This window comes from Diceros bicornis, chromosome 25 (assembly GCF_020826845.1).
Source record: "Diceros bicornis minor isolate mBicDic1 chromosome 25, mDicBic1.mat.cur, whole genome shotgun sequence".
Taxonomy (NCBI): domain Eukaryota; kingdom Metazoa; phylum Chordata; class Mammalia; order Perissodactyla; family Rhinocerotidae; genus Diceros; species Diceros bicornis.
In genome coordinates, this window is record NC_080764.1 from 12,585,233 (window position 1) to 12,601,286 (window position 16,054).

General features: G+C 59.9%; 1 protein-coding gene across 3 annotated transcripts; it reads right to left on the reverse strand.

Moving 5' to 3' along the window:
* Positions 1–146: 146 nt before the first annotated feature.
* KCTD17 (potassium channel tetramerization domain containing 17) lies at positions 147–10,661 on the reverse strand. 3 transcript variants are annotated; one of them, XM_058568421.1, is made up of 7 exons: positions 10,467–10,661; positions 9,170–9,278; positions 6,751–6,842; positions 5,699–5,794; positions 3,860–3,985; positions 2,435–2,528; positions 1,792–2,252 (listed from the first exon to the last, which is right to left on the reverse strand). In XM_058568421.1, the coding sequence occupies exons 1-7, from the start codon at positions 10,659–10,661 to the stop codon at positions 1,891–1,893; spliced, it is 1,074 nt and encodes a 357-aa protein (XP_058424404.1). In that variant the 3' UTR covers positions 1,792–1,890. The 3 variants fall into 3 exon arrangements, with proteins under 3 accessions (XP_058424405.1, XP_058424403.1, XP_058424404.1); XM_058568422.1 differs by lacking the exons at positions 1,792–2,252; positions 2,435–2,528 and adding an exon at positions 147–997 and having other exon boundaries at positions 10,467–10,647; XM_058568420.1 differs by lacking the exon at positions 2,435–2,528 and having other exon boundaries at positions 1,004–2,252; positions 10,467–10,647.
* Positions 10,662–16,054: the final 5,393 nt, after the last annotated feature.

Consider the following 16,054-nt stretch of genomic DNA (forward strand, 5'->3'; position numbering starts at 1 on the left):
CCCCCGACATACACAGGAGAGTGACAACGGGGCAGGGTCCCCGGCTTTAGGAGAAAGCCCCATTACCTCTGGGTTGTCTACCCCACCTTGAGTTCAGCCCTGTCCCCAGAAGTGGCCCAGAGAAAGAGAGGGAGGCAGCCAGGGCGGCCGAGTCTTCAGGTTTTATTACACGGTGGGTCGGACACAGCTGAGAAGAAAGAACCGAGCCCGGGGAGTCATAAGCGCAGGAGGGCCCCGCGCTCAGCCCCTGCCGCCCGACTCTCCCCTGGGCAGAGGGAGGAGTGTCCCCCTTTCCCTGATCACAAGTTCCTGGGTGGCCCCACCGCCCCTGCTGAGCCACTGCCTGCCCCTCCTGGCCAGGGCACTCTGCACCCCGCAAGACAATGGGGGTGGGAGCAGTCAAGGGGAAGGCCAAGTCACCATCCCTCCTTTCGACAGGGCCAAGCCCCACGGCCTCCATCTCCCACCAATACCTCAATCGCCATTGAGGGCTAAGCAGGGCCTTACCCCTCCCAGGGAACGGTGAGGGGGACTGCCCTGTGTCTGGCCCTTTATAGGCTCCCCAAGGGCTTTCGGGGACCTTGGTCCTCTTTGTAGCCTCACAACAACCCTGCGAGGTAGGTGGGGTGGAAGAGTGAACCCATTTGACAGACGGGGAGACTAAGGCTCAAGGAGGTGAGGTGATTGCCCCTGGAGGGAGTGTATCTACCATGCAACTGGGGAACCGGGGGAGGGACACAGGGGCCTGGGAGACACAGCTAGACGGCGCCACACTTTGGCCACAGGCAGGCAGCTCTGCCCAGGGGTCCTAGGGCCCACCTCAGGGGGACATCACAGCCCCGCAGGTGCAGACAGAGGTGGCAGCGGGGAGAGCGCTTCCTCCGCCTCGGGCCGGGGGCCCACCCCGCGGTACAAAAATAGAGGATTTCAGATCGGAACCCCAAGTCCCTGGAGGTGATCTGGGGCCTCACATCCGGGCGCCTCTGGTTTGTAACAGCTAGAAAATAAGAGGGGAGGGGCAGGGGGTCGGGGTGGGGTGGTCAGAACACAGGGAGGGGGTGAGAGGGTGGGGCCAGTGAGGAGGGGGTGGTGCAGGGCCAAGAGGGGGGCAGAGAGGAGATTGAAATGGGCGGGGGGAGAGAGGGAGAGAGAAAGAGGTAGGTGAGTCACAGGGTCCCTTCTGGGAGGCGGGAGTGGGGCTGAGGCCCAGAGCAGGTGGATTGAGAGCCAAGGAAGAGGGGGAGCAGGAAGGGGACCCAGCTCGCCCATCTGGGAGCCCCATGCCTGCGCTGGGTGGTGGCCAACTAGGAGGCCAGATCCTGCCAAGACTCTAGCCAGGGGCTCAAGGCCAAGAGAGGCAGGTCACCGCTGCTGTCTCAGGTAAAAGGTCAGAGAGAGCAGCTGTCTGTTCTCACTTTAGAGGCAACTGTGGCCCAGAGAGGGACACTGACTTGCCCAAGGTCACACAGCACATGGATAAGATTGAGTGGGGGCTTGTGGGCACCTGGCCAGGCCTTTTTCGGCCACACCCCGATCCTCAGCCGGCTCTGGCTGACTCTTCGTAGGCCAAGGGAGTCCAAGTGTGGCCTGTCCTTCCCACCCCCAGAAGCAGGGAACCCAGTGCCATGAGGCTGCGATGCAGGAGCTGCCGGAAGTTGGGCTGAGTCCAAGGAACGGGAGATGAGCACCCTCCTGGCTTCCAGCCCTCCCTCCAGCTCCACTGGGCTACAAACCAGGGACGGCAGCTCTGGGGGCGGGCGAGGGGCCAGGAGAAGCACCCCCTGCAAGTGCAGCCTCAGGTCTGAGGGGGTGCAGACAGGAGCCTGTAAGGAGGAAACGTGAGGAGGCGGCGAGGAGGTGAGGCGCCCACCAGGGCAGAGCGGCCCAGCCTCAGAGGCGCCCGGCGGGGTGGGCAGGCACAGAGGAGGTGCAGCTGCGCCCTTCCTCCCCAGGCCGGGAGGCGGGAGGTGCCAGAGGGGGTGCGGGAGGCAGCAGGCAGGATGCTCTGGGGTGCAGGACCAGGGCACCTGGGTGGAGGGCGCGGGAGGCTGGGACCAGGGCAGCCCCGGGATGGAGGCGGGAGCAGGCGGAGAGGAGACCGGGGCAGGAGCAGAGAGGGAAGAGGCAGGGTGCAGATGAGATCCAGGAGGAGGAGGAGGAGGATGAAGATGAGGCAGGCCCTCCAGCGGGAAGCGGAGGAGGAGGCGGTGGTGGGAGGGAGGAAGGGTTAGCGGGATCCTGAGATGACCGGGCTGCAGAGAGAAAGTGAGAGAAGGGACGGTTATGTAGGTGAGGCGCCAGGCACCGGCTGAGCTACCCTGGTGGGCCCGCCCCCGGCAGGCCCGGCCCCCCGGGTTCTGCAGCTGGCTCCAGCAGGGGGCGGGCAGGAGGCTCCGGCTGGTTAGCAATCACTCTCCTCGGGGGTTGGCTGCACCTTTCTCCTGTGTACCTGCCTCCACCTGCACCTGCTCCACCTGCACCTGCACCTCCTCCTCCTGCCGCTGCTCCTCCCGCTGCTCCTCCGCGCTCTGTGGACCAGCCGGCGGACCCAGGGAAGAAAGAGTGGAGAACTAACGCCAGGGCAGGGCCTGCTGGCGGCTGTCCCCTCCGGCCCCCGTCTCAGGGAGGGCGGGTAGGCAAGATGAAGGGGGACCTCAAGGAGGGGGAGGGCTACAGCCAAAGAGGCTGGGGCGTCTTGTCCAGTCCCCTGGGAAGGGACTGGAGAAACCAGGAGAGGACGGGGCCCTGCAGGGGAGGCTCCTGGAGCAGTGTGGCTGCTGTGACGTGCAGCAGGGCTGAGTGACAAGTGGAAGAGGAAGGGGGACAGGGTGTGTGTGGCTGGGGTATCCGTGAGGGGCGCCTGGGAAGGTCTCATTTTAGGAGGGCTGATCCAGAGCAGACAGGAAGCCAGGGAGGGCCCAGGGCAGACAGCACCCAGATCTGGGAGGCCAGCAACAGGCTCTGGCCGCCCAGGTCCTGAGGCTTTGGCCCAGAGAGGCAGGAAAAGCAGGCTCATTCGGCATCCTTAGAGGCAGCACCAGCCACTGGCCCCGATGGGGGTGGGGTGGGCAGGGCAAGTCACAGGACAGGGAGGCAGACAGCCGGACAGGAAGCTGCAGTTCATGAGTCTCCATCACACAGGGGCAGGCCCCCAGAAGGAGTGGTCTCCCTTCTTCCCAGCACGGCTGGGAAGCTTGCTGCCTGCCCCACTGGCCCTACCAAAGGCCCTCGAGGCGTCCGACCAGCTCTGGGTCCAGGGTGGCAGGACCTCTGCTCGGGCCCCACCCCACAGCTGGCTGGTGCTGCCTCAAAGGCCAGGGCAGAAACACAGGGCCAACCCCACAGGGTTCCCAACCCCTCTCCTGCAGAGTGCCTGAGGAGGGGGCATGGGACAGGGGCAGGATTAACAGGCCAGCAGGGGACATCTGCCTGCCCCCGGCAAGTAAACTGGCCATTTGGATCCCAGAAGTTCCAAGCTTGATGACACCACAGAGGGGACATGGTCCACCCCTCTCCCTTCTCAGAGAACACAACCAAGGTGCCCAGAGGGGACACAGAGCAGGGCCCATCATGCCCAGACCCCTAGTTCAGTGCACTCTCCCTCATGCCACGCCACCCTGTGGCCACCATGTGGCCACAATTCAAGTGGCATCTACGTCCCCTCTGCCGCGCCCTCGGGATGGTCCCCAGCCTGGGCCTGGGCACCGGCATGAGCAGACAGGACCCTGGGGGGCGTGGGATGGATGGCGTGGCTGTGATGGGGGTTATGCGTGTGCAGCAGGAGGGAGAGAGCAGCAGCAGGGATGGCTAGGTGGAGGGCGGGGGGGGGGAAGGGGGAGGAGGAGGTTGGGGGGCTCACCTTGGTCTTGCGGCTGGACTCGGAGCTCAGCCCGTGCGGGGAGCTGTACAGCTCCTTGGACACGACGCACAGGAACTCGGCCTGGTCCTCACTGCCGTAGTTGTAGGAGGAGCCGATGTTCACCAGCTGGAGGGGCAGAGCGTGGGGAGAAGGACGACAGGTCGGGATGGGGGGCAGTGGGGAGGGGGGTGGACAGCGGCACTGGCACGATACCAACATGTCCTGATCTTGGACTTCCCTTCAGGCCCATCCCTGGGTTTCCAGAGGACACTTCGGGCCGGAAGTCAGTCTCCTCCCCCACCCCCACCTATGCATCTGGTCTGTCTGCAGGACCAGCCTCCCCACCTGGCTGGGCCTGATCCCCAGAGGAGGGTGGCAGTATCATTGCTGCTCCTGCCCCGCCAGCCCCGGATCCCACAGGCCACCTTCTGAAGCCAGGCAGAGACCTGTAATGGGCAGGCTGCCCCCGCTGTCTCAGATGCGGCTGAAGCAGCCCCAGAACCAGGTTGCAGGGCGGGGGTTGGCATGGTGGAGCCTCACAGAATATTCTGTTCACTCTTGGAAGCAGAGGTAGAATAGGTTGTCCATTTCTTAGGCCAGAGGGCAAATGACCAGCGGCCCCCAACCTGCCTGTTTGGCCCCTGACAACCCGTGCAATTACCAAAGACCCCTGTAGGCTCTCAAGAGTGGCCCCACCTGGGTTCTGGGGTCTCTAGAAATAACCACAGCCACAAGGCCCCTTCTGGCGGATAAAGGCCATGCACGTGACGGGTCCCCTCAGCCCTCAGGGGCCCTCATCCGGCAGGCAGAGAGAAACATCAGCCCCTTGGGTGGACAAGGCTTGGCGAGGTGGTGACTTGCTGAAGTCCCACAGCCAGGAAGAGGGGAGTGGGGATTAGAATCTGGGATCTCGAGTCCTCTCAGGGGTCTTGTCGACTTAAATCCTTCTAGTAATTTGCATGATGCTAGCCAGCTCCAATGTCTAGAGTCCTACCCTGGGCTAGGGACGTTATCGGTGGTCCTTCTCATCTTCACAACAGTCCTGCAAAGGAAGCACTATTGGCCCACAACACAGATTAGGAGACTGAGGCCCAGAGAGGAGACGTGACTTGCCCCAGGTCTCCCGGCACGTCAGTGGTGAGCTTCCTCCGTACTGCCTGGCCGTCCTGGGGGCCCCGGCCTTCTCCCTTCTGGACCTCCACGTGCAAGGGAGCTTGTGGTGGATGCGGATAAAGGGCTAGCCAAACCTGTCTCCTCTAAGGGCAATCTGACCTCGAGTGAACCTGCTGGCTCGTGTCCTCTGGGCACCTGAGAGAGGTGGGACCTCAGCTGTATGACTGGGGCAACCCCGCTTCCGAGAAAAATTGCTCCTGATTGGGAGGAAGTCGCGGTCACTATAAATACCTCATGGGAAGTCACCACTCTGGCCTTCCTGGAATGTGGCAACATTGTAACTGGGCGCGTCCCTTGTGGGGTCCCTGGAAGCTGTGCCCGTGGAATTGTTACAAGAAGTGTTGACCCACGGTGGGCTGCGCTCCCCTATGTGGATCTCGTCTCCTCGCCCCTGAGCTTCTTGGGGGCCAGAGACTCGCTCACACTGCTGTGTAGACCACTGCCCGGTTGCTGGGAGAACTCCCACCCAAGAGGATGCCTGGAGCATCCTGTGGCAAGCGCGGCCTCCAGCCTCTCTCCTTCCTGGTCACTCTGCTGACAGCGTGGCCTCTCCTAGTCTTGTTTAGTTGGACTTGAGAAGACCTCCGGGTGGGGGCTGCCAGAAGGGAGGGCCTGCTCTGCCTGGAGGCTGGCGCGTCCCGGCTGTGGCCCCAGGTCCCGGGCTACCTGCTCGAAGCGCCAGCCGTCGGACATAGTGGAGACCATCTGCGTGAGCTCCTCCTCCTGGCACTGTAGCACGCGGTACACGTGCTTAGGCGGGACCTGCGGGCAGAGGGTGACGTGGCGGGCACCTGTCGGCCCCCAGCTTCTTCTCCTCCCCACCACGTACCCCTAGAAGGAGGGGAGGGCAGGGAGCAGGGAGGGAAGTTGGAGCCACGTTCTGAGTACCTACTATGTGCCGGGCACTCGACATGCATGCTCTCACTTAATCCTTCCCTATGAGTTGTGGGATTTTCACAGAAGCTCAGGGGCAGAAGCTCAGCTGCTTGCCCCAGGTCACCCAGCTAAAGAGCGGCAGAGCCAGAACGGGAACACGGGTGATACAAGAGGGAAGGCAGGAGGGGCTGGGGGGACATTCTGGGTCACTAACTGAGGCAGGCCCCCCAGGAGACACGGAGCCTCCCCCTTCGATCTCCTGGGGCTGGGAGACGGTACCTCACTACCTGGCCCCCAACCCCCATGTCTCCCCCAGGCAGGCAGAGAGTCTCTCCAGCTCCTCCCACTGACTGGTCCCTTAGGCCCAGGGTCCAGGCTCAGAAATGCCAGCTCCTCCCGCTTGTCCCGTGCCCACCAGGGGACTGCCTGATCCCTCGACATGGACAGCTTACTAATCCTGCACTGCCCCCCGGAGGGCCCCTGTATCTCCACTCCGACCCCATTTTGCCTGTGAGGAAGGGAAGGGTGGGCAGTTCGCAGCACCTCTGTACTCCACAAGAGGAAATCAAGGTCCAGAGAGGGGTATGATTGGCCCAAGGTCACACAGCAAACAGAGCCGAGACAGGGACAGAACCCAGCGTCCGTCTCCCAGTCTGGGGCTTTGCTGGCAGTCTGGGAGCTAGACAGCCGCCCCTCCCCTTACAGGCTAGCTCGGCCTCCCCAAGGAAAACACTAGTTCCCCCTCCCCCGCCTCCCTCTCTCTCTCTCTCCCCGCCTCCCTCTCCCCACCACCCCCTGCCCTGGCCACGGATGCTGCTCCGCTGCTCCCGACCTGATGATACCTGCGTGACGGTATAGTCCTTCTCCTCCATCCGGTCTTTGATGATGCGGATCAGCGGGCCGATGTTGTAGAACTCCGCCTCCTCCAGGACCCCTGGTGCAGAGATAGCAGCCCCCAGGTCACTCCCACTGCCCCATGCCCCGTTCTCCCCTTGTCCCCTCCGCCTCCAAACCCACCTCCTGCTCCAGTCACTCAAGGGTGACGAACATCTCCGAGTTCAGGGGTCAAGCAAGAGGGAACATTTCCTTCCCTGCATCCCACACTCTCTGTGGAAGGGGCGAGGTGCAGCCACTCGGTCGGCCCTACATCTGTGCTGTGCTGAGCGTGGTGACCCAGTCCCCTAATCTGGGGGCTGCTCTCTCAAGAGGCAGCAGGCGCGTTGGCACTGGACCCTAGAACGCCACAATGAGAAGAGCCTCAGCTTGCCTCATCAGGTGCTCCCATTTAGGAGGCACATGCTAAGTGCCAGGCGTTTCATATTCTTTACTGCAGTTAATTCTCAGAACTAGAAGTATGTACTTTCATCGCCCCAAGTGAACAAACGGGGAAACTGAGGGCCGGAAAGAGAAGCAGCTTGTCCGAGCCCACACAGCCAGTAAGCAGCACAGCTGACATTCAAACTCAAGCTCCCCTGACTTAAGAGCCCACTACAAATGCATAATCCTTGTGCACGTGCATCTCCCCACCTGCCGCACATTACAGTTTGTAAAGCCCCTCATGTGCTCATCACAAGCCTCGGGGACATGGGGGAAGCAGGCATTACTGTCCCCATACAGTTAAGGGAACTGAGAGGCTGAGAGACTGAGTCACTGCTCCAGTGAGGTGGAATGGCCCCAGGCCTGGACTCCCCTGGGCTCCTGCAGGGCAAGAATCCTTCTGGTCCTTTCCATGTCTGGCCTCTGGGCTCCCTGGGGACAGGGCCCATGTCTGATCTACCCTGGTGTCCCCAGTGCCCACACAGCCCCTAACACAGAGTAGCCGGTCAGTGAGTGCTGTTGTCTGAGCACCCCTCATGGGGCCCTGCAGAAGACAGACAACTGACCTCTCGTCACTGGTCCCTGGTGCTGGGCACTGTGCCAAGTGACATGCTTGTGTCAGCTCCTCGTATCCTCACAGCAGCTCAGCAAGGCAGGTGCTACTGTCACCCCATTTCACAGATGTGGGCACGGAGGCACAGAGGGGTAAGTGGCTTTCCCAGTGTCACACGGCTAGGAAGTCTCTCCCCCAGGTGCCCCCGCCCCCTGGGTTGTGCCCAGCCCTGTTTGAAGGTGCCGGGAGTGGCAGGACTTCGAAGACCCAAAACCTGTAACCAGGTGTTGGCTGTGACGCAGCTGGAGTGTTCACTGTCCCTCCCCGAGGAACCTGCTCCCGGGCCCGGGCCACACCCATGGCATCTGTGCTCCCGAGGGGCTGCCAGGGGAGCCATGGGCTCTGCAGAGCCGGTGCCTACAGCAGCCCTGGCCCCTGGGGAGCCACTGGGCTTCTAGGTCACTGTGTCCTACAGGGGTCAGGAGGGGCGACCGTGGGACCGAGTGAGTTGGGATGGGCTGTGCTACACACCCACAGGGTACAAGCGCCCAGACTCATGACATCTGTTGTCCCAAAACACGCTCTCCCCAGTGTAGATCCTCGCCACCACTTTATATAAACAAGTGGAGTCTCAGAAAGGAGAAATGACACGTCCAAGCCGGCCTGGCCGGGTCAGCCACACCCTGTGCCCCAAGGAAGAGTTGACCCGGCACCCACTGTAGTCCCTGCCTCTGGCTGGGACTCTGCCAAGAGGCCCTCCTCCCAGGCACAGCTTCCCCACTCGCTGCTGGGCCCAGCAGTGGGCATCTGCAGGGCCTCAGCCACCCAGACTTGAGTTTGGACACCAAACTCCAACTGGGGAGCAGGCTCCCTCCTCCCCCGCCTCCACCCACAACCAGCACTGTGCTGCAGAGGCCGCCAGAATTGGGGAAGTCACCAGCTCCACCCACCTGCAGACTGCAAGCCCTCACCAGGCATCTGAGCTACTGGATCACCCAGAGAAAGACTGTCACACCTCTTCCCATCTCCACCCCGTTCACACTTGGCTTCCCACCTGGCTTCCCGGGAGGCCGGGAGAAAGAGCATCCCTGCCCGCAAGGGAGGCTGCCGGCCTCACTGGCTCCCTCTATGCTCTGCCTGTGTGTTTCCATCACCTCCCCAGCAGCACCCAGAGAAAGCTGGGGAGTCAGCTTGGCAGAGCCCCTGGGCCCAGCCCCAGCAGAGGCTCTGGGATTCGGCCCTGTCAGGGGTGAGAAGACGTGGGAAACATGGAAGAAAGGAGATGTCCCTCCCTGCTGGGAGACACGTCTTGGGCCTCCTCAGAAGGCCCTGGCAGGCTGCAGAGGGCAGGGCTAGGAAGCGAGCCCTGGCCAGTCCCGGGACCAACTCACCCTCCTCAGCCATGTCCTTGTCCAACACCAGCTTGCCGTGACGGAGGAAGTTCAGGATGGGCCCGAAGTAGGTGGGGTCACGGTCAATGAGGTAGGCCCCGGTCTCATCCTGCGGAGGTGAGGGGCACGGGCAGTGAGAGACGAGTGAGGCCTCCCCCTGCCCTACCCGCACATACTCCCCCACTTCAGGCCCATAAAGGACTGGAGGGACGGAGGGAGCAAGCGTAGATTCTGCTCTTCCCTGAAACCAAGTGGCATGATGGAGCAAAAAGGCTTTGGGGTCAGATACACCTAGGTCCAAATCCTGCCTCTGCCTTTTCCCGACTGTGTGACCTTGGGCCAGTGATCCGGCCTCTCTGACTCTCACTCCTCTCCCCCATAACTAGGGTTGGTTGTGAGCAACCAGGGAGGTCTGAGTGGCACCTGACCCAGAGCAGGACTCAGTGATTTTCCCTCTTAGAGGTTGTCCCCCTGAAGCCAGCCTTACACGGTCTCCGCCAGATCCCCAGTCATTCTGGGGATGTTTACAAGTTTCCAAAGGAGCCGCTATCTCATTGGACACTCTCAGCCTGCAGGGAGGCAGGGCAGACATCAGTGCAACTCTACATAGAGACAGGAGACAGCAAGAGGTGAGGGGACTTGTCCAAGGTCACAGCATCAGAGGGTCAGGAAACAGAAGACAGGGGGCCTTAGAAGTCATCTCCAGGTGCAGCCTCCTCTGGTTACAGACAGGAGGCTGCGCCTGGAGCAGGGAAGGGTAGCCACCAAGGCCATGCAGGCAGTCTGCAGCACAGCCAGGATGGGAAATCAGAAATGGTGCCCACCAGGCCAACGCTCCTCCCTGATGAAGCCCAGCTCAGAAGGCACCCCAGGACTTCAGCCAGCTCCCTGCACCCCTAGGCCACCCACACCCCAGAGGGCAGGGAGAAGCAGCCTCAGCAACTCCTTCCCCAGTGCGGGAGTCCCATTTGGGAAGGAGGCGAGGCCCTACGTGTCTGTCCGTCCGTCTCCACGGTCCCAAAGAAGAGGAAAGTCCCCATCCACTAGCTTCCTAGGGTGGGCGCCCAGGGCAGAGTTCAGAAGCTCCAAATGGCCGCGGCCTGGCGTTGTCCCGTTGCCAGGGCAATGGGCACATCCCTCACTCGGATCCGCTTCCTCCCCCTCTCCTCCGGCCAGTTCTTCCCGTCTCCCGCTCTTGGGAAAACCCAGCCGGGTTCCCAGCCCGGCGGGCAGGCCAGGCCGGACGGCCCCGATCCCGGGCGCAGAGGACCCCCGCCGCCCACCCCGCGGGCCTCACCCGGTCCGACTGCAGCTCCTCCCCCCGGCACAGGCGGCTGAGGAAGGACTTCTGCTCCCGGCACAGCGTCTGCCGGGTGGTGAGGAACACCGTGCCCCCCACGTTGAGCCGCACCCACTTGTCCCAGCCGCCCGCCCCCGCCGGCGGTGCTGCCTCTGCGGCCTCCATCCTCATCGCTCGCCCCGCCGTCTGCATCCTCGCGCTCCAGGCGGCGGGGGGCGGGCAGGTACCGCGCGCCGGGCATGCCGGGAGCTGTAGTCCGCGCCGCCCGGGCTCGTGCGGCGGGGGGCGAGGGTCCGCGGGTGCCCGCAGCCTGCCTTCTCCAGCCCCACCCGCTTTGCCCTTCCCGGGAGGCCCACAAACCCTGGTTTCTTGAAGAAGCCCTTTGGCCAAATGACTGTGTGTTTGGGGAAGGTTAAGTTCGCGGTCACTGGGAAGATAGCGAGTGATGCCCCAAATGAGCCATCCTCCGATTTGTTCTCCACCTGATTGTTCTCCCTTTGTCCGGTCTGGGTTATCAAACAGGCGATATGGGAAGAGACTTTTCCCTCCTGGAATTGCCATGCTGTTTATCCGTGTCTGTCTTCCAGTATTCTTTCATTCTGCCCTTAGTGTGGGAGGGAGTGGGGAAGGGGAGCTGGTCCTTTCCCCACATAAGTTCTTTCTGACAACACAGTTGGGCTTAAGGCTGGCTGAGCACCTTCTCTATTCCAGATGCTCTGTGGGTCTATATTATTCACTGAAGCTCTCAGCAGCCCTGTGAGGTTGGTGTTACTGTACCCATTTTACAGATGGGGACGTAGCAGTGAAGTGACCGGCACGAACCCAGGTGGGTTCCCAGTGCATTTGCACCACCAAGCCCCTTCCCTGCTCCCCTACCATTGTCAGCACTCCCTGGGAGAGATTTCTAGGGAGACAGAGTGGAGAGGGCACTGGCTCAAAGTCAGGAGAACTGGGTTTTCAACCCAGCTTTTGGAGGCTGAGGTGTTGGGAGAGGTCTCAGTTTTCCATCCATAATTCGGGAGGGTGAGGAGGGATTGGGTCCCCTTCTAAGCCAGATACCTGGGAGGTGGGACTGACCCTGTCCTAGGTACTGTAGGAGGGGGGAGGGAGGGACAAGGGCTGAGGGGAAGCTGTCCTCCTTAACTTCCTCCCCATGTTGCAGTCCTGGGCCTGGATTAAGGGGGAGGGGTCTGAGGCTCCCCTCATGGATCCCAGTGTCACACACACAGGCCCTGCACACTGCGCAGCCTGGCCCTGTGCTGGGGGGAAGTTCTGTGACCTCCTAAGGCTTTGCTTTCTGCATGAAGCCTTGCACCTTGACAGGGAATGGGTGGAAGCTGCTAGAACCCTGCAGCTGAGAACTCACCAGTGTGATCTGGAGCCACTTCCTCTCTGAGCCTCAGTGTTCTCTTTTGCAAAATGGGAATTATAATAGAATGCTACTCGAGAGCGTTGTTGGGAAGATTAAATTCCATAACGTCTGTGGAACACCCAGTATAGTCCCTGGCATTTAAGATATTGAATGAATGAATGAATGAATGAATGAAGTGGGATGTGAACTGGTCTTGAAAGATCAGCTGCACTCCAGGAACTTAGGGAGCCCTCAGCCATTGTTCGCTAAAACAGAACTAGAGCAGGGAATAATTCTTTATCCACTGAAGGGTTGTAGGCAGGGAGTGACTGGTCAGACTGCAATTTAGGTCACTCTGGGGTCTGAGCCCAGTGCGGGGGGCTCGTCACTGTGGTGCCACAGGAGGGGTCCCAGGGGCCGGGGCCCTGGAGGTGTGGGGGAGGCTGGGCCAGCACTTTTGGTCCCAGAGGGGAGGGAGAGGCTTTGACTGAGCCAGTCTCACCACCTCCTTCCTCAGAGGGCCCCACCTGTCCCTGGAAACCAGCATCTCGTCAGTGAGCACGTAAAATGTCCCCACCTGAAGCAACAACCTCACCGATGAGGGACACAGCCAAGAACCAGGTGGCAGGACCCGAGGCCCTTAAATAGAGCTGATAGATGCTACCACATCCCCGCCCATGTCTGGGCTTTGTCTGGAGGAGGCCACGTTTGGGTGGCAGAGCACTGATGGGTGGGGAGGGTACACCCACCCCTGGAAAGTGACTCTTAGCCCCTCCCTCCCACCAACCATCATTCAGCGCCATCACCGTTTGTTGAGCGCCAACTATGCGGCTGATATTGAAACACAGTGATGAAGACGTCAGAGGTGGTCCCTGGCCTAGACGGGGCTTCCGTGTGGGGAGCTGGGTGCAAGAGGCTTTAACTAAACATAGAATCCCAGACAGTCCTGTGTGTAACCACGGACTGGCACTCTTCATAGGTTTTCACATGTCTTCCCCGATTAGAGGATAAAACCGAACATTCCTTGGATGTTTTCTGGGGTGATGGTTACCCTGGGGGAGGGCCAAGCTTCAAATGCCTACTGGTTACACTGCCCCCTGCTGTCCCCTTCTGGGAAGAGCAGCTTTCAGATGTCCTTTAATATGGCTCTGAATTTAACCTCTAAGGGAGACAGGACAGAGGTGGTTAAGGGGCACAGGCTCCCAGACAAGGATGCCAGCCCAAGCTTTTCAGATTGCTAGCTGGGTGACCTTGGGAAAGTCACTTAACCTCTCTGAACCTCAGTTTCCCCATTTCTAAATTGGGAATAATAATAGCATCTAGCTCAGGCAGTTGTTGTGAGGAGTCAGTGAGCTAACACGCGAAGAGCACTCAGCACACCACCTGAGCCAGGCGTCAGTGAATATTGGCTTTCCTGAAAACGGCCACCTTGTCTATTGTTGTCTGGACCCCAGATCTGTGCCTGAGCCAAAGGCTGCCCCCGAGGGTCCGTTCCCATGGACCAGGCATGAACTAGCCTGACCAGCTCGTCCCTGCTGGGCTTGGAGAACAGGCAGAGAGAAAGGCCACCCCAGATGATGCAGGCTCCAGAGCCAAGCGGCTGCCACGTCCTCACGTAAACCCCCAAGACCAAAAGTGACCTGGAGTCTCTCTACACCAGACACAGCTGAAGGAGCATAAACGCGTCCCGGAGTTCTCGCCCGAGCTCCTTGGTGCGTCCTGTTTTGAACCTTCCTGTCTTCTCAGCAGCATCCCCCACATCTGAGTGGCTCATTTCACATCCGCTGTCAGTCCCATGACTAAGATGTCATTCCTCCCTGCTGGGGGTTTTGGATCCAGTCCTCCTCCTCCCCAAGTTCAGAATGTTCTGACATCTGATGAGTCTCGACACTTTCTTTTGGTTGTTGCTCTTTATATCAAATCCAGTCCTATCACTGCCTGGCTGGTGGTTCCGCCTCTTACCTTGGTTGTTGGTTCTGAGTCGGCACCTTTTCGGGTCACTTGAGGAGAGAAACAGGCATGTCCAGTCAAAGAGACTGTGTCCTGACCAGCCAGAAATATTCGAACAGGCTTGCAGAGGCCCAGGGTCCAGGCTTTGAATCTCTGGCTCCCTGGCTGTGAGACCTGTGGCTGGTGAGTTAAGTAACCTCTTCAACCCTCACTTCACACCGTTTGCAATATTTACATCGTAGTGTTATTCGTACTTCTTAGTGTTATTACGTGCAGTAAATGTTAGCTATTATAACTGAGCACCTACTGTGTGCCAAGCCACACTAGAAGTATCCTTCAGTATTACTATGCCCATTTTACAGATGGGGCTCAGAGAGAGCCACAGACTGGAATATTTATAAGATAACGCTGCGATGCTTTTACCTAGAACTTGCTGTAATTGTCAACAGGCATTCACCAAGCCTCCCCCAATTACTGGGCTTTACAGTTTAAGAAATGGAGACGGCGGCCCCTCCTCTTGAAGAGCTCACAGACAGAGCTCGTACTGTTTTCAGACTCCAGGGGGCGCCATTCGCATTGCGAAAGGGCAGGCAAGTGTCTGGAGGGAGGGTGCCTTTCTCCAGTTTGCACAGAAGTCCAGCTGGGGCTGGCCGTGACGCTGCGCGGTCCGGGCCCTGCTGGACCAGCTCAGCCTGGGCGCTGCTCTTCGACAGCGGGCCCCCGGCCTGTCCTGACCCGGCGGGAGTGTGGCCGGCGATTCGGCCTCACCAGCAGGGGGCGCACCAGCCTGCCCGCGGCCTCGGAGAGCCTCCTGCGTGGTGCCCTGCTCACCCCGCCCACGCGGTCCGTCTGCTCCTATCGGTCCCTTCTCAGAAGCTAAGCTGCTGGGGACTGAGGCCCTGACGGTGGCTCACTCTCACCAGCCTCCTCCAGGGACCCGACTCTTGCCCGCAGACGTCCCTCGGGTTCCTGTGGATGTCATTCCACAGCTTGAGTCCGGAATCTGGTGATAAAGCTGGAAACAGGAATTGCACAGAACCAGCAATCTACTGCCCATCCCTCTGGGCCCCTTGGACCCCCGACCCTGCGGCCAGAGGGACATTTATGAGCACTTCCCTGGGCCCAGCTCTGCGCCAGGCACTTGAGTGGATTATCTCTTTAAATCCTAACCCAACAGGGAGATGTGACTTTAATGGCCTTTTACAGAGGAGGGACCCTAGAGGTGTTCTGTGCGCTGTCCAGGCCCCCCGATTCTCCTTCTGCTCCTCCACTCCCGACCACCTTGCCTCTTCCACAGCCAGCGTAGGGTGGAGTGGGAAAAGAAAGATTTTCCTTGCCTGGCCCCCACGTCCTCTGGTGTGGCTTTGCTCTGGCCAGAGCAATGATTCAAGGTGGCTTGTTTCTTTCTGGTGGATTGTTCTGGGGGTTCTTTGGCACCCCCGTTTTTAGAAGTGGCTCACACTGCTGTTTCCTTCCTGGGCAGGGCCTCCTCCCACAAAGTCCCTTCTGGACAGCTCCAAGCCATCTCTCTTCACCCAGGTCCTCAGCTGGTCCCTGGGAAGCCACAGGCATGCTCTGCCCTGACAAGGCTCACCCTGCACAGCTGCATCTCCTGATTCCAGAACCAAGCAGCCAGCCAGGCCAGCATCTCATCTGCAGGCTTTTCCAGGCATGGGTCCCGCCCCCAGGATACAGGACACACAGGTCCAACTCTGCAAATGGCCTCCTCCAAGGCCCTCTCACTCAGCCTGCAGAGAGGGGAGGTGCCCCATACACCTCCCCCGCAGGGGTAGGAGAAGTAATGTGGAGCAGACACCCCAGCATCTGCCTCTGGAGAAAGCCTCCCTCTGCCTTCCACCCGCTCCCGCTGGCATCTCTCCTCTCTCTGCTGTAGGCAGGAGGTGAGGTCTCCTAAGGTTTCTCAAACTAGTTCTCAACCACCTGGGTTGAAAGAACTGCTTTAGATGGTCTAGCACGTTGTTTTAGAACGTGGGTGCAGCTAGCAGCCCTGGCTGAAACGGAATCAGGAAAACCTGCGTTTCAAAAATAGCTTTTTATTTTGAAGTCATTTCAGACTTAGAGAAAAGGTGCAAAAAATAATACAAAGAATTCTGGTAGAGCCTTTACCCAGATTCACCGAATGTTAACATTTTACTACATTTGATTTTTCATTCTCTCTCGCTCCTTCCTTGTTTTTCTGAACCCTTTGAGAGTAAATTGCAGAGTTAATGACCTTTAGGCACTCCTAAACTCTTTAGTGTGGTCTAAAAGTAAGGAGGTTCTT

Bases quoted from the DNA above. Each gene is read 5' to 3' on its own strand.
- KCTD17 (XM_058568420.1), bottom strand. From the start codon at position 10,640: ATGAGGATGGAGGCCGCAGAGGCAGCACCGCCGGCGGGGGCGGGCGGC. The intron at 6,843-9,169 runs GTGAGTTGGTCC...TCTCTGCACCAG, and splicing joins CAAGGACATGGCTGAGGAGG to GGGTCCTGGAGGAGGCGGAG. The intron at 2,253-3,859 runs GTGAGCCCCCCA...TTCTCTCTGCAG, and splicing joins AGTCCAGCCGCAAGACCAAG to CCCGGTCATCTCAGGATCCC.